The following is a 23,973-nucleotide window of genomic DNA, read 5'->3' as shown; positions in this document are numbered from 1 at the left end:
CAATGGGAAACCTAAGCTTAATCATATCAACATCCTTAAGAAATATTACCAAAGAAATTCGGTTAACTGCCTTAATAACTTTGACTTAGTTTTTCCACACGAACTTGATAAGACAACTGAAGAATGTAAGGTGTGCATAATTGACACCTCTAACTTAGACTATGATGAAGAACAACATGACTTGGTGACTCTTGACCACTCGGACGCAACCAACATTAATATTAATGAATCTTTGGATGACCATAAGAGACATGAACTACTTCAATGTGTGAGTAACTTCTCAGACGTCTTTACTGATATTCCAGGTGTTACCTCCACGGTAGTCCATAAGATTGACTTAGTGACGGACAATCCTATCAAACGGAAATTATACCCAGTTCCAGTTCACCTTAGGGATGCATTTGACCGAGAGGTAGACAAATTATTAAAACTAAAAATCATCGAACCTTCAGTATCTGCATATTGCTCACCAGTAGTCATGGTTAAGAAGGAGGATAATTCATATAGACTTGCTATTGACTTCAGAGGCCGTAATGCTATAGCTTGGTGGGATGCTCAGCCTATGCCCTTAATAGTTAGGGATCTACACAAATTTTATGATTCTTTCTTCTTTTCAGAGATTGATATTGCTCAGGCATATCATCAAGTAATGTTAGATCCTTCTTCTAAGTAGTACACCGCTTTTCCTGCACACCAATGACTGATGCAATATAGAACTATGCCCTTCGGTTTGGTAACTGCCTGTGCTACCTACGTGAGACTGATGAGAAAGATCTTGGGTAATATGCCAAATGTTTTAGTTTATTTTGATAACATTTACGTAATGTCATCCACGTGGGGTGAATATATCCAAACATTAAGATCAGTTTTGCGTAGGTTACGCTCACATGGCCTCACTGCCAAGCCGAAGAAATGCTTCCTTGGGTATAACAAGATTAGATATCTTGGACTGATCTTTTCTAATAACTCTTTGCAGCCTCTCCCCAGTAAGATCAAAGCTTTATTAGAATTTAAATTCCCCAAAACCAAGAAGCTCATGCATAGCTTTCTTTGTTCTGTAAATTTTTATGCACGGTTTATCCCAAACCTTACTGATCTTACAGGCATCTTTTCCGACTTCCTCATAAAGTCTGTGAAGGAACCTCTTGAGCTTTTCGACGTAGCTCGGGAAAAGTTTAATGAAATTAAAAATATCTTCTCGAAAGACCCTATACTTAAGATTCCAGATCTTAATAAAACATTTTGTTTCAGAACTGATGCCTCCAATACTGGCTTAGGTGCGGTGTTACTACAATACCATGATGGTATGCTTCCTAAGCCGGAAACTCCTTCCCGCAGAAACGAGATACTCCAACATAGAAAAGAAATGTTTGGCCCTTGTGTGGGGTATCTCCAAGCTTAAATTTTGTTTACTGGGAAAAGAATTCATTTTAGAAACGGATCAAAAACCTTTGATATGCCTAGAAACTTTTAAGGGAACCAACAGTCGTCTCTTGAAGTGGACATTGGCTCTTCAAGCTTTTAAGTTCCATATTGTGTATATCAATGGTTTATCCAATTATTTCTCTGACTGGTTAAGTCGTGACAGTCAGTAGAAGATTTGCTGTCTTACATGACTTCCACGTGTTACAACTTTTTCCTCGCCTATTCTTCTTATACTCCTTGACTATAAGTCTTGGTATGGGGGAGTGTGAGGGAAAAGTTCAACAGATAGGAGTAGTGAGCATGTATATGGTAACAATAGTTTGATTGCCAGCTGCTTGTTAAGGTTGGGTGAGCCTAGCTCTCGCTATCCCCCCTTTCATCCCCCCCCCGAAAGGCGACATGTGGGGCTCTGGTCAAACAGTAATCACTCGACTCACAGCTCCCAGGACTACTCTTCGATTGACAGATTGGATCTCCTGCCAACCAACGAGAAGAACTAAAGGAGATGGACTAACGTCCTGAGATGTCCCATGTTGGATCTACCTACCTGTTATGTATGCCGACGCAGGACATAACCCCTCATCATAGCAGTGGAAACGAACCTGCTTTCCTGTCATCTGGATTAATTATTCAAGGCTATAGACTCTGTGAAGAACGAGGCAGTGGGTTGTCACCAACACCTGCGACCCTCCCGACATCATCAGCAACGGCTACGATTTCAACAACATGCAGTGTCACTAACACCACACACCCCAGTATCACTATACATATATATATATATTGGCGTTGAGTTCAAATGTTATTTTGTTCATTTCATTTTTCGTTTTTCTTTCAAATAGGATATACATTTCATGTTTCAATGTTTTATGTTTGCTTTAATAAATAATAAAGTGTTTATCTTTGAATTATTATTTATTTTTCTATTCATTAATTTTCCTGAGGAGGAGCCAGCCTTGGTAATACTGTCTGAAGTTGTTACAGGGCTGAGTAAGCTCTCAGTGGTGACATGTACTTAGCTCTGTGAAGACCTGTTTGAGTGCTCTCTACGAATTGAAGCAAGATGCCCTCCATCGAGCAACTTTACCAACAGCTTAAGGAAGAATTGAGGATGGCAAAGATGGAGATACGGCGACTGACCGAGGAAAACAAGAATATTCGTAGTAGTCCTCCTGTTTTGAGTCCTCAGGTCAAGAAAGGAAACTGGTCAGTTGCTGGACAACAAGGAACGAAGTTGACGATCAAGAAGACGAATTGAAAGGTAGAAACGATGAAGAAGAAAGAGACTGCCGTGGAAACTGTTGTGGAAACATCTAATACATTCTCAGTGCTACTCGACGAATGTGAGTCGACTACTGGGAACGTCACGACGAACGACACCAATTAAGGTAACAATATTGTTGTTGTTGGGGATAGCCAAGTTAGGTATATGGACAGGGCGTTCTGCTTGAAGGACAGGAGTAGAAGACAGAGGGTTTGCTTTCCTGGGGCTGGGATGGAGGATATTGTTAACCATCTGGATGCAATCATGAGAGGTAATGGGAGCAATCCTATTATCTGTCTCAGTGCTGGAGGCAACGATGTTGGCAGATGTAGGAGTGAGGACCTGATTAGCAGGTATAGGTCAGCAATAGAAATAATTAGGAGGAAGGGTGGGAACCCTGTCATATGTGGTATTTTGCCAAGGAGAGGAGTTGGAAATGAATGGTTGTCCAGGGCAATTGGTGTCAATTGCTGGCTGGACAAATGCTGTAAGGAAAATGCAGTAACATTCATTGACAACTGAGACCTCTTCTATGGCAGAAATGACATGTATGCCAGGGATGGGGTTCACTTATCTAGGTCTGTGGTGGGAGCACTGGCAACTTCACTTAGGACTTTAAACTAGGAATAGTTAGTGGTATGGGTTTTGGCAGGAAAACAGTGAAGTCCCAGTGTAGTAATATTATGAGTTCTAGGGGAGCTAGTAATAAGCAGAACGAGGTATATATTGAAAAGCCAGTGACACTGGGTGATAAGGACAGTAATAGGTATAGTAGAAAAACAGAAATGAGCAGGAAGGGTAAAGAGAAAGCAGAGTCTTTCAATGTTTATTATGCTAATAGCCGTAGTGTTAGGAATAAGATGGATGAGTTGAGATTAGTTGCTAGTGCAGGTAACATTGATGTATTTGCCTTAACTGAGACGTGGTTTAATTAAAAAAGTCGGGACATGCCTGCGGAATGTCACATTCAGAGTTTTAAATTGTTCCAAGTAGATACAAGTATCGGGAAGGGGGGTGGGGTGGCATTGTATGTCCGAGATCGCTTGAACTGTTGCATAAAAACAGGTATTAAGTCTGAAGTAACACATACAGAGTCTGTTTGGATAGAATTTTCAGAGGGGCATGAAAAACTGATTTTAGGAGTGATATACCATCCCCCAAACTTAGACAGGGACCAAGGGAGACTACTATGGGAGGAAATTGTTAAGGCCACAAGGCACGATAATGTAGTAATTCTAGGAGACTTTAGCTTTAGTCATATTGATTGGAATTTCTTGACTGGGAATTTAGAATCATACGACTTCTTAGAAGTAGTTCAGGATTGTTTTTTGAAGCAGTTTGTGACAGAACCTACAAGGGGAAATAACCTGCTTGACTTAGTTCTGGCAAACAATGAATCCCTTGAACATTAAAATGGTATAAAATACCGACAGGTTGTTAGGTAAGACACATATGCAACAGTTAGGTATCTTTATTTCGAAACGTTTCGCCTACACAGTAGGCTTCTTCAGTTGAGTACAGAAAAGTTGATAGAAGCAGAAGAGACTTGAAGACGATGTAATCAGTCCATCACCCTTAAAGTTTTGAGGTGGTCAGTCCCTCAGTCTGCAGAAGAGCATTGTTCCATAGTCTGAAACAATATTGTTTCAGACTATGGAACAATGCTCTTCTCCAGACTGAGGGGCTGACCACTTCAAAACTTTAAGGGTGATGGACTGATTACATCGTCTTCAAGTCTATTCTTCTTCTATCAACTTTTCTGTACTCGACTGAAGAAGCCTACTGTGTAGGCGAAACGTTTCGAAATAAAGATACCTAACTGTTGCATATGTGTCTTACCTAACAATGAATCCCTTGATAATAATTTAGAAATTTCAGAGTAACATTTAGCATTGAATGGAAGTATGATAGTAGGGATAACTCAGTAACAGTCCCAGATTATCGCTTAGCAGATTACGATGGGCTTAGAGAACACTTATCATCTGTTGACTGGGGTAACGAAGAGAGCTATCAATATGACAGTTTTCTGAACACTATACATGCTGCTCAAAGAACGTTTATCCTGTATAAAGAAATTAGATCAAATAGAAATGACCCAAAATGGATGAATAATAGGCTGAAATATCTACTAGGGCATAAGAAAGGAATTTATAGCCGTATCAAAAGAGGCGAGGGTCATCTTATGAATCAGTATATTGACATTAAGAGGGACATTAAAAAGGGGATAAGAAAAGCTAAAAGGGACTATGAAATTAAAGTTGCTAGGGATTCTAAAACTAACCCAAAAAGTTTTTTCCAGGTCTATAGAACAAAAGTTAGAGATAAGATACATCCCCTTAAAAATAACTATTGGCATCTTACTGACAAAGAGAATGAAATATGCTCGATTTTAAATAATTATTTTCTCTCGATTTTTACACAGGAAGACACTAACAATATTCCAGTAATTAATTTTTATAGTGGGCTAGAAGAAGATAAATTATGTAACATCACAGTCACTAGTGAAATGGTTGTGAAGCAGATAGATAGACTGAAGCAAAATAAGTCGCCGGGTCCTGATTAGGATTCTTCAAGGGTTCTTAAAGAATGCAAAATGGAACTCTGTGAACCATTAACTAATACTTTTAATTTATCTCTTCAAATAGGTGTAGTGTCTGATATGTGGAAGATGGCTAATGTAATTCCTACTTTTAAAACAGGGGACAAGTCCTTACCGTCAAATTACCGCCCAATATGCCTGACCTCAATTGTAGGCAAATTACTAGAGTCAATTATAGCTCAGATTATAAGAAGCCATCTCAATAAGCATAGCTTGATTAATGATACTCAGCATGGATTCACAAGAGGCCGGTCTTGTCTAACTAATTTATTAACTTTCTTCAGTAAAGCTTTTGAGGCTGTTGACCATGATAAAGAGTTTGATATTATTTATTTAGATTTTAGTAAGGCTTTTGATAGAGTTCCGCACCAAAGACTGTTAAAGAAAGTGGCAGCTCATGGCATTGGGGGAAAAGTGCTCTCATGGATTGAGTCATGGCTCACAGACAGGAATCAGAGAGTGTCCATAAATGGGGTTAAATCCGAGTGGGGATCTGTAACAAGTTGTGTTCCACAGGGATCAGTCTTGGGCCTGTTGTTGTTTATAATATATATCAATGACCCTGATGAGGGAATTACTAGTGATATGAGCAAATTCGCCGATGACACAAAAATAGGTAGGATAATTGATTCAAACGTAGACGTTAGAGAATTTCACGATGATTTAAACAAACTCTATTCTTGGTCAGGAAAGTGGCAGATGCAGTTCAATGTAGATAAATGCAAGGTTCTGAAGCTCGGGAGCGTCCATAACCCTAGCACTTATAAGTAAAATGATGTAGAACTTAGCCATACAGATTGCAAAAAGGACTTGGGGGTTATGGTAAGCAGCAACCTTAAACCAAGACATCAATGCCTAAGTGTACGTAATAAGGCAAATAGATTACTGGGATTTATATCAAGAAGTGTAAGCAACAGAAGTCCAGAGGTCACACTGCAGCTTTATACATCATAAACTGATCCACAGGGATCAGTCTTGGGCCCGTTGTTGTTTATAATATATATCAATGATCTTGATGAAGGAATTACTAGTGATATGAGCAAATTCGCCGATGACACGAAGATAGGTAGGATAATTGATTCAAACGTAGATGTTAGGGAACTTCAGGAGGATTTAGACAAACTCTACTCTTGGACAGAAAAGTGGCAGATGCAGAGTTATACCCTGAGGGAGAGCTGGATTTAGAGAATTATACCCTGAAGAGGGTTTCAGCGGTCAATGCTCATGTGGCCTGGTCTGTGACCAGACGTCACGGTAGATCAGGACCTGATCAACCAGTCTGTTACTGCTGGTCACACAAACCGGCGTACAAACCTCAGCCGGGTTGGCCAGGTGCTGAATTTAGGTGCCTTTTCAGCGCCTTTTTGAAGACAGCCAGGATTCGATTGATAATCCCCGCTGAAGGGGAGCTGGCCATAGCATGTTAGACCATTTGGGGAACTAGCCATAATATGTTTGACCCTGAAGGGTGACTGGCCATAACATGTTAGAAAATGATGAGGACTGACCATATCATGTTAGAAGATGATGTTGACTGGCCATAGCATGTTATACCCTGAGTGGAGACTGGCCATAGCATGTTATACCCTGAGTGGAGACTGGCCATAGCAAGTTAGACCCTAAGGGGGACTCTCCATAGCATGTTACAACCTTATGAAAACTGGTTATAGAATGTTATACCCTGAAAGGGGCTATAGCATGTTATACCCTGTGGGGAGGTGGCTATAGCATGTTATACCCTGAGGGGGGCCTGGTTAATGCATGTTATACCCTGAGGGGAACTGGCCATGTCATGTTAGACCCTGAGGAAAGACTGGCCATAGCATGTTAGACCCTGATGGGAAACTGGCTATATCGAAAAATACCTAAATTTCATCAAAGTCGAAAAAAAAAATTGATGAGAGAATTTGGAACTGGCCATTACGTGATCCGAGGAGCTGGCCATAGCGAGGAGCTGGCCATATCAAGACTGGTTGTCACTGAGATCTTTCATACTACTCCACATTCTCAAGCTGATATAACCGAAGAGTTATTCCACCAGATTCTTGATGACACTCTCATCACACACAGTAATTCACACTGGAATGAACCAATGATTTTAGTACCTAAGAAAGACAGAACTTGGTGCCGGTGATTGATTTTAGGAAACTTTATGCCAAAAAGATTCAAAATTATTTTTCATTTCACGTTTTTGTTAATGTCATCTAAGGTGTACCTAGAAGAAGTAATAGATCTTTTCAGAAGATTAGGAATCATATCACAAGCGACTATATTTGGAACTCAGTAAGTTTGATGAAACCATTCTAAAGTTCTCTAAATGTCAGATTTTTAGATCAGAGATCAAGTTTATTGGTCATGAAGTCTCTCCTAGAGATGTTACGACTAAACTTAAGTAACTTCTGTACAAAACTTTCTTACCTTAAAAACTGTTGATGCCATAAGATCATTTGTGGGCTTAACAGGTTTCTATAGTTTTTATTACAACTCCTTTGTGTGAATTACTTAAGAAAGATGTTGCTGCCACAATGTACTGTCAATGTACACAACAATTGAACATAAGGAACTATACATAAGGATGATAACTGTTTCTAATGCATTACAGATTATGATATATCGCAAATCGTGCTAATTGATAAAATCAATGATGGTACAGATTAACAAAAGAAAGAGAAGATCGAGTGATCTGCATTCATGTGATCAATGGATTCAGAGGAAATGTATTTAGTCTTTTTCTGCTAAATGTCAGAATTCTGAGAGAAGGTGAACACAAAAGAGTTTCTTTGAACATCATTGTTTACATTTCAGCCACATAATGGAAATACTCTATAGACTATATTATCTATCTATTGATATTATTTACATTTAACCCCAACTTTGCTAGGGTGATTATATGTATATATATATATATATATATATATATATATATATATATATATATATATATATATATATATATATATATATATATATATATATATATATATATATATATATATATGCAAAATAACCACTCTGAAAGAATAGAGAAATTCCAAGCGCTTTCGTGACTACTCACATTATCATAGTTCCTTGATAATGTGAGTAGTCACGAAAGCGCTTGGAATTTCTCTATTCTTTCAGAGTGGTTGTTTTGCATATTTTGAAATCACCTGTTTACTGTGATCTTATTGCATATATATATATATATATATATATATATATATATATATATATATATATATATATATATATATATATATATATATATATATATATATATATATATACATATATATATATATATATGAACCTTATATCACCCCCAGAGACAGCACAATGTACACATCACATTACATCTCCGCCACAGATCCTTGAGATACCACTACCACGAGTGTCCTCAGATCACTAGAAAAACACGTAGGTCAGCTGCATGCATCATTCTTGTAGGATCGCTGGCACAGACAAATTAGCATCATGTCCTCTTGATGACAGCTACAACAAAAAAATTACATATTTGAAAAAAAATATACTTAGAAATATAATAAAAGCAAACTTCTTGGCTAGTGCAGTGTTGTTATTGCTCAGTCCCACTAGTTTCGTGGTTACGAAAATATAATATACTGCTTGTTGAGCTAGTACACAAACAGGGAGTAGAATGAAACTGACTTCTCAAGAATGATACTAGCTCAGAGGCGTCCACACCACCGCATGTCGTTCGATGGTGGGTACAACATCTAGCATGGCTGGATACACCATTGTTAAGGATTGTGTGGTCTAGTGGTCCAAAGCATCATGCAGTTTCTCTCACCGTGAGGTGGGCCAAAATAGCATGGGTTCGACTCCTTGGCTAGTGCAGTGTTGTTATATATATATATATATATATATATATATATATATATATATATATATATATATATATATATATATATATATATATATATATATATATATATATATATATATATGTCGTGCCGAATATGTAAATCTGGTCAATTAGCAAGAACTCATTTAAAATTAAGTCCTTTCTAAAATTTTCTCTTATTCGTTTAAAGATATATTTTTTTCATTAATATTAATCTAAAAATTTTTAATTTTGCATCAAAAGAATCTTAGAAAACTTACCAAACCTTATCATAACAAGAAAAATTTATTTTAGCTTAACCTAACTAAATATATTTTAGATTTGTTTACAGAAATTTAATATTAAACAAACACAGTGAAATATATTTTTTTCGTTAGGTTCAGAATGACTTTGGCGAAATTATTGCATACACAAATTTTCAATTGTCCTATATGGCAAGATGAGCTTTGCTATTGAAGCCAAGATCGCAAGTTCTGCCTATTCGGCACGACATATATATATATATATATATATATATATATATATATATATATATATATATATATATATATATATATATATATATATATATATATATATATATATATATATATATATATATATATATATATATATATATATATATATATATATATATATATATATATATATATATATATATATATATATATATATATATATATATATATGTATATATATATATATATATATATATATATATATATATATATATATATATATATATATATATATATATATATATATATATATATATATATATATATATATATAAGCAATAAGATCACAGTAAAGAGGTGGTTTCAGAATATGCAAGACAACCACTCTGAAAGAATAGAGAAATTCCAAGCGCTTTCGTGACTACTCACATTATCAAGGAACTATGAAAGTAAAGCATCCAAGGAAGCTATATAAGGGGTCTGGCCAACACCTCACTATCACTTATCATGAAAACTTGGTTGATATGCCTTCTCTTCTTAAGACTTTTAATATTAAAGTTGTATTCAAAAATCTTGATACAGTAAAAAAACTTTTGATAAAGAATTCCCCCCAAAATGCTGATGGATGTGTCTATAAGATTCCTTGTAAAATTTGCGATAAAGTTTATTACGGTCAAACTGGTAAAAATCTCGAACTAAGATTAAAACAACATAAATATAGCATTAGAACTGGACAAGATTCCAATGCTCTATTTATTCATGTAAGAGATTTTAACCATCCAATTGATTTTCAAAAAGTTGAGAAAGTAGTATCAAGCAAGTCCATGGTCGACAGGAATATAATTGAATCTTGTTTCATATAAAGCAGTTTTGACAATAATATGAATATTTCCTTTGGTTTATATAAATTAGATCCATTTATAATTAATAGAATTTGGGAAGAATTTAATAATACACTGGACAAATAATAATTTTTAAATTTTCTTGGGTAGAATAGTTTGTGGGTGAGTTGTGCAAAGGACCTATCCAGTTGGGTCGGCGCACGTCAGGTGTTTAACCGTTGTGGGATCTGATAGTGAGGTGTTGGCCAGACCTCTTATATAGCTTCCTTGGATGCTTTACTTTCATAGTTCCTTGATAATGTGAGTAGTCACGAAAGCGGTTGGAATTTCTCTATTCTTTCAGAGTGGTTGGTTTGCATATATATATATATATATATATATATATATATATATATATATATATATATATATATATATATATATATATATATATATATATATATATATATATATATATATATATATATATATATATATATATATATATATATATGTATGTATATATACATATATATATATGTCGTGCCGAATTTGTAAAACTGGTCAATTATCAAGAACTCATTTAAAATTATGTCCTTTCTGAAATTTTCCCTTATATGTTTAAAGATATATTTTTTTCATTAATGTTAATGCAAAAATTTTTAATTTTGGACCAAAAGAATCTTAGAAAACTTACCTAACCTTATTATAACAAGAACAATTTATTTCAGCCTAACCCAACTAAATATATTTTAAATACATTGACAATAATTTAATACTAAACAAACACAATCAAATATATTTTTTTCGTTAGGTTCAGAATGATTTTGGCGAAATTATTGCATACACAAATTTTTACTTGTCCTATATGGCAAGATGAGCGTTGCTATTTAAGCAAAGATGACAAGTTCTGCCTATTCGGCAGGACACACATATACATATATATATATATATATATATATATATATATATATATATATATATATATATATATATATATATATATATATATATATATATATAATATATATATATATATATATATATATATATATATATATATATATATATATGTCGTGCCGAATAGGTAAAACTGGTCAATTAGCAAGAACTCATTTAAAGTTATGTCCTTCCTAAAATTTTCTCTTATACGTTTAAAGATATATTTTTTTCATTAATGTTAATGTAATTTTTTTTAATTTTGCTCCAAAAGAATCTTAGAAAACTTACCTAACCTTATTATAACAAGAACAATTTATTTTAGCCTAACCCAACTAAATATATTTTAGATTTCTTTACAATAATTTAATACTAAACAAACACAGTGAAATATATTTTTTTCGTTAGGTTCAGAATGATTTTGGCTAAATTATTGCATACACAAATTTTCACTTGTCCTATATGGCAAGATGAGCCTTGATATTTAAGCCAAGATCGCAAGTTCTGCCTATTCGGCACGACATATATATATATGTGTATATATATGTATATATATGTGTATATATATATATGTATATATATATGTATATATATATATGTATATATATATGTATATATATATATGTGTAGGTAGTAGGTTGGTAGACAGCAACCGCCCAGGGAGGTACTACCGTCCTGCCAAGTGAGTGTAAAACGAAAGCCTGTAATTGTTTTACATGATGGTAGGATTGCTGGTGTCTTTTGTCTGTCTCATAAATATGCAAGATTACAGGTAAGTCTTGCTACTTCTACTTACACTTAGGTCACACTACACATACGTGTACAAGCATATATATACACACCCCTCTGGGTTTTCTTCTATTTTCTTTCTAATTCTTGTTCTTGTTTATTTCCTCTTATCTCCATGGGGAAGTGGAACAGAATTCTTCCTCTGTAAGCCATGCGTGTCGTAAGAGGCGACTAAAATGCCGGGAGCAAGGGGCTAGTAACCCCTTCTCCTGTATATATTACTAAATTTAGAAGGAGAAACTTCAGTTTTTTCTTTTGGGCCACCCCACCTCAGTGGGATACGGTTGGTACGTTGAAAGAAGAAAGATATATATATATATATATATATATATATATATATATATATATATATATATATATATATATATATATATATATATATATATATATATATATATATATATATATATATATATATATATATATATATATATATATATATATATATATATATATATATATATATATATACATAAAACATCAAGTTAAGTGTCTGTTGTCAAGTGCCTTTGATAAACTAACTTAAAGAGAATATTTATCTTTTATGTTGTGTATCACTTCCTGCAGATATACAACTGCCTGATGTTTCACGTTCAAGATTGGCTCCCCTGTATGAATTTCTTCATCCTGGATGATCCTTCACGCTCACACATTGTCATGATGGAGATGACCGTGAGTACAACAATTACCCTCATTAATTTCTTTCACAAAATCATCAGTGTTCCTACTTCTAATATTCTAATAATATGGGCTTATAGAACACCTATCATCTGTGGACTGAGGTAACGAAGAAAGATATTAGCATGACATTTTTTCTAAACACTGTACGCGCTGCCCAAAGAATATTTATTCCATATAAAAAAATAAGGTTGAATTGAAATTATCCAAAATGGATGAATACTAGGCTCAAATATATTTTAGTGCAGAAGGAATTTACAAATATTTCAAATAATGTGTGGGTCATCTATAGAATTTATATTTTCACATTAAAGAGGTTAAAAGAGTTGATAAGAGATGATCAAGAGGACTATGAAATTAAAGTTGGATGGGATTCAAAAACAAACCTGAGAGTTTTTATAGATATATTTACGAAGGTTATAGGGAAAAACTGAAGTCCACTTAAAGCTAACTCTGGAGAATGAAATGTGCTCGATTTTTCATAATTATTTTCTGTCAGTTTTCACACGAAAAGATACAAACGACATCAAAATAATTATTTTCTTTTTTGGGCATGAAGAAAATAAATTTGGTAATATCAGATTCATTATGGATTTGGTAATGAAACAAGTAGACCAATTAAAGCAAAATAATTGCCAAAGGTTATTAAACAGTGCAAAATAAATCTTAATAAACCCTTTAATATTTTTCTTAATATCTTTTCAAACGTGTAGTCCATGAGATGTGGAAGATGGCAAATGTAATTCCCATTTTTAAGGCAGTAGATAAGTCATTACCCTCTGATTACTGCTCAATAAACCCGACCTCAACTGTAGGCAAATTATAAGTCAGTTATAGCTGACATTATAGGAAGCCAAAGCAGCAGTAAGGAACATTCACAAAGAGGCCACCAGTTTACTCCAGCTCAAGGCAGTGAAGCTGCAGCTCATGCAGCAAGGGCTTACATCAGGGACTTACCAGAAAACAAGGCCATAGAAAAACTAGACTTTAGAAATGCCTTTAATATGGTTAAAAGAGGTGTGGCCTTGCCAGCTGTTCAGGATCCGTTCCCCCAGTTTTTGCCCTTCATTTCAGCTGGCTACAGGATACCCCTCAATTCTCTTATTTGGTAAGCATAAAATTCCATATTCAGAGTGTGTTCAGCAGGGTGACCCAATCGTTCTATTTCTCTTCTACTTGGTGGTAAGAGAACTAACCTCCAACTTGTGCAGGGAGTTCAATATCTGGTACCTGGATGATGGTACTATGGCAGGCACAGAAGAGTCCCTGCTAGAGGACCTTCAACTTGTCAAGACACAGGGATAAACCTTAGGACTCATCCTCGTTCCCTGCAACGGAAAAAAAATTTATCACAACAAATCAGGAAATAATCATAACTGTGCGAACAATCTTCCCCATCCAAAAGCATCCTATTGGGCCGTCGACACAATCCTCAAGGACAAACTGAATGATCTCAAGAGGATGGAGGAGAGAATAAGTGATCTTGATGCCCATGATGCTCTTTACCTTTTCACAAGGTGTCTTACTCTGACAAGACTCACTTACTTCTTGAGGTGCGCACCCTCTCTCGACAACCCAACTCTTAGCGAATATGACTCACTCCTGAGCTCTATCTTTAAGAAGGCACTGACTCTGTCACTGGAAGATCAGGAATGGGATCAAGCAACTCTTTCGGTGCGCAAAGCATTTTTGTCCTCATGTTTGGCTTCCAGTGGACTCGTTAAGGAGATTGTCTCCGAATGCTTGAGAGGTGTGTGAGGAGCTCACGACCCCAGGATAATTGAAATAGCCATGCTGTGGGACACCCTTGCAGACTCCTCAAGAAAATCAATGCATCAAAAAAGAGCACAAACAGTCTTATTGGGGGCAAACTTATCATGGAAAAATTGCCAACACAATGCTCAACAATGCTTCAAGAAAGGGCAAAGCTCGTCTCTTAGTTGTGAAAGCATCACATTCAGATTTCCTTTTAGCTGTTCAAAATTCCTAGTTTTCAAAACGCCGAATGCAATCATACTAGGAAGTTGAATAATCTTATAGCAGAGAGTGGTTGGACCACACACACATGAATCTGGACCTCGTTATAAACTTGTGTAGCAAGGAATTAAGTAGCGACCAACAGGCAGCTCTAGGGTTTGGATTAAGCTTGGCACCCACAACTAATGATGTTAATTATGTAAACTTTACAAAATCGTTTTGCATGCTGGAAAAGCATGGTGACTTGACACCTGATACATTTAATTAATGCAAAGTTATGGTATGCGGAATATTACTCCAGCCAGTGCTCCCCAAATGCCCATGAAGATTCACAAAATCTTACAAAGATCTCAATTATAATCAGATTCTGCACCTCTCAAGAGGTAATATATCAAAGAGAGTTATTATTTTGGAAAAAAACTGAATATTTAGGGAAAATGAACCATTTAATGAGTGATAATGAAACGTATGAACCGCTCATTGAGAACCCCACCAACCAGGTCAACAGCTATTTCAATGAACACCTTAAAACGTTATTGAATGGATATGATAAATTAATTAAACATCTGTCAGCTAGGTAGGCAACTCTACCATATTTTTATGGGATAATCAAGATTCATAAGCCAGGGTACCCAGCCTGTCCTATTATAAGTTCAGTTGGCTTAGCAGCATATACCTCTCTAAATGGCTTCTTAAACTTCTAACTCCCATGGTCGGTACGATCTTGGAAACACATATTAAAATTAATGTTGACCTTGCTGAAAGGCTCCAAAAATATATGTCCCACATGTCTTGACTATAGTGAGCTTTAATGTCACAGCTCTTTTCACCAAAGTCCCTGTCTCTAACTTGCTTTTGTACCTTGAAGAGGAAATAGAAAACTTCGTCATGCCCTACCCCACGAACATAATAACTGAACTGATAAAACCTTCTGTTACTGTTTTCAAAACAAGGCATGGCAATGGGAAATCCCCTTAGCCCTTTACTCAGCAACCTGTATATGGAATTCTATGAGAATAGACTTCTTAAAGATATTCTCCCATATAAAGCTAGTTGGTTCAGATACATAGATGATGTACTTTCCTTTGGCATAGAAATCAAACAAATGATGAGTTCCTACCTAGACGCAATGGTCTAGCACCATCAATTAAAGTCACAACAGAACATGAAATAAACAATACTATTCCAATCACGAAACTAGGGTAAAAGGGAGTGCGTTCCTCATAGTGTTCTTGAGAGCCTTGCGCATTCATCATAGCCACAAAACTGAGATATCTTTGGTATTTTGTCGAGATGGCACCAATGTCAGTAAGAAAGACTTTCTATAGAACTGAACTTAAGGAAGTGATAGCCAAAAAATGTATTAGTTTTACCATACAATGAGAGCCTGGTTTGCCTTTGTGTGTCATTAAAAAAGATGAATATCAACATTGCTATCAAAAACACTGGGACTGTGCAACAAAGATTCATTAAAAATACACCCGCCTACAAAGTTGGAGGGTTTACAACGTCCATTGTACTCAGTGTCCTCTCTCATATATTGGTCAAACTGGAAATCTTCTGGAAACCAGAATAGCCCAACATAAATACTCAGTCAAGACAAGGCAGGAGTCGAATGCTATCTTTAAGCACTTTAGTTCCAGTAATCGCCAACAGGGGTGGGCTGCTGCCCAGATTATTGTACCCAACAGTTCTGTCATAGAAAGTAACATAATTGAATCTTCTCTCTTGAAACATGACAAGAATACGATATATATAACTCAAATTATGTGTTATACTAGCTCGATAGCTATTTAGTAGGGTCTGTTATACACAATTTTAAACAACAATACTATATAAAATCACAGGATTGCTTATATGCTAAGTGGTTTTATGATGGACTGATGATGCTCGACCTGTGACAACTCCTAGAAACTTCATGCTACGTTTGTTGAGAATAGATATACAACGCATTTAGCTGTTACTGTACTCTACATTGACAGGTACACAAGATTACATGATAACATAGCTAGTGGGGTTAAAGGATATTGGAAGTAGAAATATGACCCATAGAAACACTATCATAATGGAGTTAGTTAGTTAAAGATTAGCCGGTATTCTCCCGGCCCGGGCCTTTTCCAAGTGGTGGCCCGGCCTTGGCTCCCTCTTTAGGGAGTGTCTGAGACTAAAGTCTCCCATGGGAGGAGGCACAAGTACCTCCTCATCTTTGGGACCAACTGTCCCCAGGACTAGCCACAAGCTAGGCCACTCTGGTCTGCCATCCCCGCCCCAAGGGGGCAAATGGGAATGACAGTCTTATGAGCTAAAGGCTCGGGCTCAGGCACCTACCCTACCCTAGAAGGGTTAGGCATGGTGTCGATCATCATAATGGAATAAAAGATTCAGGCATATTATCCGATACTGAGAACACTGGTAGACAATATTTAGGAAAATATGAAGAGTTACTTCTGAGTACCCCAGACCAGGACATTTACACGAGCAAAACAGCAGATTCACACCCTTTCTTTTATTAATTAAAAAGGTTACACAGAATAATAGCAATCCATATATGCATATATATGTATATATATATATATATATATATATATATATATATATATATATATATATATATATATATATATATATATATATATATATATATATATATATATATATATATATATATATATATATATATATATATATATATATATATATATATATATATATATATATATATATATATATATATATATATATATATATATATATATATATATATATATATATATATGTCGTGCCGAATATGTAAAACTGGTCAATTAGCAAGAACTCATTTAAAATTAAGTCCTTTCTAAAATTTTCTGTTATACGTTTAAAGATATGTTTTTTTCATTAATGTTAATGTAAAAATTTTAAATTTTTCACCAAAAGAATCTTAGAAAACTTACCTAAACTTATTATAACAAGAACAATTTATTTTAGCCTAACCCAACTATATATATTTTAGATTTGTTTACAATAATTTAATACTAAACAAACACAGTGAAATATATTTTTTTCGCTAGGTTCAGAATGATTTTGGCGAAATTATTGCATACACAAATTTTCACTTGTCCTACATGGCAAGATGAGCGTTGCTATTTAAGCCAAGATCGCAAGTTCTGCCTATTCGGCACGACATATATATATATGTCGTGCCGAAATAGGCAGAACTTGTCATCATGGCTTAAATAGCAACGCTCATCTTGCCATATAGGACAAGCGAAAATTTGTGTATGCAATAATTTCGCCCAAAATAATTCTGAACCTAACGAAAAAAATACATTTGATTGTGTTTGCTTAGTACTAAATTATTGTAATCGTATTTAAAATATATTTAGTTGGGTTAGGCTAAAATAAATTGCTCTTGTTATCATAAGGTTAGGTAAGTTTTCTAAGATTCTTTTGGTGCAAAATTAAAAATTTTTACACTAACATTAATAAAAAAAAATATATCTTCAAACGTATAAGAGAAAATTTCAGAAAGGACATAATTTTAAATGAGTTCTTGCTAATTGACCAGTTTTAAATATTCGGCACGACATATATATATATATATATATATATATATATATATATATATATATATATATATATATATATATATATATATATATATATATATATATATATATATATATATATATATATATATATATATATATATATATATATATATATATATATATATATATATATATATATATATATATATATTATATGTATATATATATATATATATATATATATATATATATATATATATATATATATATATATATATTATATATATATATATATATATATATATATATATATATATATTTATTATCACACTGGCCGATTCCCACCAAGGCAGGGTGGCCCGAAAAAGAAAAACTTTCACCATCATTCACTCCATCACTGTCTTGCGAGAAGGGTGCTTTACACTACAGTTTTTAAACTGCAACATTAACACCCCTCCTTCAGAGTGCAGGCACTGTACTTCCCATCTCCAGGACTCAAGTCCGGCCTGCCGGTTTCCCTGAACCCCTTCATAAATGTTACTTTGCTCACACTCCAACAGCACGTCAAGTATTAAAAACCATTCGTCTCCATTCACTCCTATCAAACACGCTCACGCATGCCTGCTGGAAGTCCAAGCCCCTCGCACACAAAACCTCCTTTACCCCCTCCCTCCAACCTTTCCTAGGCCGACCCCTACCCCGCCTTCCTTCCACTACAGACTGATACACTCTTGAAGTCATTCTGTTTCGCTACATTCTCTCTACATGTCCGAACCACCTCAACAACCCTTCCTCAGCCGTCTGGACAACAGTTTTGGTAATCCCGCACCTCTTCCTAACTTCCAAACTACGAATTCTCTGCATTATATTCACACCACACATTGCCCTCAGACATGACATCTCCACTGTCTCCAGCCTTCTCCTCGCTGCAACATTCATCACCTATGCTTCACACCCATATAAGAGTGTTGGTAAAACTATACTCTCATACATTCCCCTCTTAGCCTCCAAGGACAAAGTTCTTTGTCTCCACAGACTCCTAAGTGCACCACTCACCCTTTTCCCCTCATCAATTCTATGATTCACCTCATCCTTCATAGACCCATCCGCTGACACATCCACTCGAAAATATCTGAATACATTCACCTCCTCCATACTCTCTCTCTCCAATCTGATATCCAATCTTTCATCACCTAATCTTTTTGTTATCCTCATAACCTTACTCTTTCCTGTATTCACTTTTAATTTTCTTCTTTTGCACACCCTACCAAATTCATCCACCAATCTCTGCAACTTCTCTTCAGAATCTCCCAAGAGCACAGTGTCATCAGCAAAGAGCAACTGTGACAACTCCCACTTTATGTGTGATTCTTTATCTTTTAACTCTAATCCTCTTGGCAAGACCCTCGCATTTACTTCTCTTACAACCCCATCTATAAATATATTAAACAACCACGGTGACATCACACTTCTTTGTCTATGGCCTACTTTTACTGGGAAATATTTTCCCTCTTTCCTATGTACTCTAACTTGAGCCTCACTATCCTCGTAAAAACTCTTCACTGCTTTCAGTAACCTACCTCCTACACCATACACCCGCAACATCTGCCACATTGCCCCCCTATCCACCCTCTCATACGCCTTTTCCAAATTCATAAATGCCACAAAGACCTCTTTAGCCTTATCTAAATACTGTTCACTTATATGTTTCACTGTAAACACCTGGTCCACACACCCCCTACCTTTCCTAAAGCCTCCTTGTTCATCTGCTATATTATTCTCCGTCTTACTTTTAATTCTTTCAATAATAACTCTACGATACACTTTATCAGGTATACTCAACAGACTTACATCCCTATAATTTTTGCACTCTCTTTTGTCCCCTTTGCCTTTATACAAAGGAACTATGCATGCTCTCTGCCAATCCCTAGGTACCTTACCCTCTTCCATACATTTATTAAATAATTGCACCAACCACTCCAAAACTATATCCCCACCTGCTTTTAACATTTCTATCTTTATCCCATCAATCCCGGCTGCCTTACCCCCTTTCATTTTACCTACTGCCTCACGAACTTCCCTGACACTCACAACTGGCTCTTCCTCACTCCTACAAGATGTTATTCCTCCTTGACCTATACACGAAATCACAGCTTCCCTATCTTCATCAACATTAAACAATTCCTCAAAATATTCCCTCCATCTTCCCAATACATCTAACTCTCCATTTAATAACTGTCCTCTCCTATTTTTAACTGACAAATTCATTTGTTCTCTCGGCTTCCTTAACTTGTTAATCTCACTCCAAAACTTTTTCTTATTTACAACAAAATTTGTTGATAACATCTCACCCACTCTCTCATTTGCTCTCTTTTTACATTGCTTCACCACTCTCTTAACCTCTCTCTTTTTCTCCATATACTCTTCCCTCCTTGCATCACTTCTACTTTGTAAAAACTTCTCATATGCTAACTTTTTCTCCCTTACTACTCTCTTTACATCATCATTCCACCAATCGCTCCTCTTCCCTCCCGCACCCACTTTCCTGTAACCACAAATTTCTGCTGAACACTCTAACACTACATTTTTAAACCTACCCAATACCTCTTCGACCCCATTGCCTATGCTCTCATTAGCCCATCTATCCTCCAATAGCTGTTTATATCTTTCCCTAACTGCCTCCTCTTTTAGTTTATAAACCTTCACCTCTCTCTTCCCAGATGCTTCTATTCTCCTTGTATCCCATCTACCTTTTACTCTCAGTGTAGCTACAACTAGAAAGTGATCTGATATATCTGTGGCCCCTCTATAAACATGTACATCCTGAAGTCTACTCAACAGTCTTTTATCTACCAATACATAATCCAACAAACTACTGTCATTTCGTCCTACATCATATCGTTTATACTTATTTATCCTCTTTTTCTTAAAATATGTATTACCTATAACTAAACCCCTTTCTATACAAAGTTCAATCAAAGGGTTCCCATTATCATTTACACCTGGCACCCCAAACTTACCTACCACACCCTCTCTAAAAGTTTCTCCTACTTTAGCATTCAGGTCCCCTACCACAATTACTCTCTCACTTGGTTCAAAGGCTCCTATACATTCACTTAACATCTCCCAAAATCTCTCTCTCTCTTCTGCATTCTTCTCTTCTCCAGGTGCATACACGCTTATTATGACCCACTTCTCGTATCCAACCTTTACTTTAATCCACATAATTAGTGCATTTACACATTCATATTCTCTTTTCTCCTTCCATAACTGATCATTCAACATTACTGCTACCCCTTCCTTTGCTCTAACTCTCTCAGATACTCCAGATTTAATCCCATTTATTTCCCCCCACCGAAACTCCCCTACCTCCTTCAGCTTTGTTTCACTTAGGGCCAGGACATCCAACTTCTTTTCATTCATAACATCAGCAATCATTTGTTTCTTGTCATCCGCACTACATCCACGCACATTTAAGCATCCCAGTTTTATAAAGTTTTTCTTCTTCTCTTTTTTAGTAAATGTCTACAGGAGAAGGGGTTACTAGCCCATTGCTCCCGGCATTTTAGTCGCCTCATACGGCACGCATGGCTTACGGTGGAAAGATTCTTTTCCACTTGCCGATGGACAATAGAAGAAATAAAGAAGAACAAGAGCTATGTAGAAAAAGGAGAAAAACCTAGATGTATGTATATATATATTCATGTGCATGTCTGTGAAGTGTGACCAAAGTGTAAGTTGGAGTTGCAAGATATCCCTGTTATCTAGCGTGTTTATGAGACAGAAAAAGACACCAGCAATCCTACCATCATGCAAAACAGTTACAGGTTTCTGTTTCACAGTCATCTGGCAGGACGGTAGTACTTCCCTGGGTGGTTGCTGTCTACCAACCTACTACATATATATATATATATATATATATATATATATATATATATATATATATATATATATATATATATATATATATATATATATATATATATATATATATATATATATATATATATATACATATATACATATATATATATATATATATATATATATATATATATATATATATATATATATATATATATATATATATATATATATATATATATATATATATATATATTGTACACACAATATTACGTTAGGAAAAGTTAAATGGTATTAGTGGAATTTACATTATACCAGAGTACATAGGTAGAACATTCAAGTACCCCATAGTACATGGGTAGAACATTCAAGTCCCCCGTAGTACATGGGTAGATCATTCAAGTACCCCAGAGTACATGGGTAGAACATTCAAGTACCCCAGATTACATGGGCAGAACATTCAAGTACCCCATAGTACATGGGTAGAATATTCAAGTACCCCAGAGTACATGGGTAGAACATTCAAGTACCCCAGAGTACATGGGTAGAACATTCAAGTGCCCCAGGGTACATGGGTAGAACATTCAAGTACCCCAGAGTACATGGGTAGAACATTCATGTACCGAATATTACACGGGTAGAACATTCAAGTACCCCAGAGTACATGGGTATAACATTCAAGTGCCCCAGAGTACATGGGTAGAACATTCAAGTACCCCAGAGTACATGGGTAGAACATTCAAGTACCCCATAGTACATGGGTAGAACATTCAAGTACCCCAGAGTACATGGGTAGAACTTTCAAGTGCCCCAGAGTACATGGGTAGAACATTCAAGTACCCCAGAGTACATGGGTAGAACATTCAAGTACCCCATAGTACATGGGTAGAACATTCAAGTACCCCAGAGTACATGGGTAGAACATTCAAGTACCCCAGAGTACATGGGTAGAACACTCAAGTGCCCCATAGTACATGGGTAGAACATTCAAGTACCCCATAGTACATGGGTAGAACATTCAAGTTCCCCAGAGTACATGGATAGAACATTCAAGTAACCCAGAGTACATGGATAGAACATTCAAGTACCCCAGAGTACATGGGTAGAACATTCAAGTACCCCAGAGTACATGGGTAGAACATTCAAGTACCCCAGAGTACATGGGTAGAACATTCAAGTACCCCAGAGTACATGGGTAGAACATTCAAATACCCCAGAGTACATGGGTAGAACATTCAAGTACCCCAGAGTACATGGGTAGAACATTCAAGTACCCCATAGTACATGGGTAGAACATTCAAGTACCCCAGAGTACATGGGTAGAACATTCAAGTGCCCCATAGTACATGGGTAGAACATTCAAGTACCCCATAGTACATGGGTAGAACATTCAAGTACCCCATAGTACATGGGTAGAACATTCAAGTACCCCAGAGTACATGGGTAGAACATTCAAATACCCCAGAGTACATGGGTAGAACATTCAAGTACCCCATAGTACATGGGTAGAACATTCAAGTACCCCATAGTACATGGGTAGAACATTCAAGTACCCCAGAGTACATGGGTAGAACATTCGAGCACCTCAGAGCAGGAAGGACATTTAAACAGACAAACAGCACATTGTATTCCTTTCTTTCATTATATGTAAAGGTCACACAGAATAATAGTTATCAATGTCTACAGTATCTAACTAGAAACTTATTTTCTCAAAATATGTGACCTGTTATAAACGATTAGGAAAAGCTTGTGGCTGGTTTTTTATATCTTATAATTTCCTACTTGACATCT

The 23,973-nt window shown here is 35.6% G+C and overlaps 1 protein-coding gene across 10 annotated transcripts in view; it reads left to right on the top strand.

Annotated features, from left to right (window-relative positions):
- The window catches only part of LOC128701491 (uncharacterized), a 248,289-nt gene that overhangs the window by 175,166 nt on the left and 49,150 nt on the right, over positions 1 to 23,973 (top strand). For 9 of the 10 annotated variants that reach the window (XM_070101763.1, XM_070101762.1, XM_070101766.1 and 6 more), the window contains one exon: positions 12,701 to 12,805. The exons of the other annotated variant lie outside the window; for it this stretch is intronic. In XM_070101763.1, coding sequence (XP_069957864.1) covers positions 12,701 to 12,805 — 105 coding nt within the window. The remainder of the gene's footprint in view (positions 1 to 12,700; positions 12,806 to 23,973) is intronic. 10 annotated transcript variants of the gene reach the window in all.

This window comes from Cherax quadricarinatus, chromosome 78, assembly GCF_038502225.1.
Source record: "Cherax quadricarinatus isolate ZL_2023a chromosome 78, ASM3850222v1, whole genome shotgun sequence".
Taxonomy (NCBI): domain Eukaryota; kingdom Metazoa; phylum Arthropoda; class Malacostraca; order Decapoda; family Parastacidae; genus Cherax; species Cherax quadricarinatus.
The sequence above is the reverse complement of the archived record's forward strand: the minus strand, read 5'-3'. Positions and strand labels throughout refer to the sequence as shown.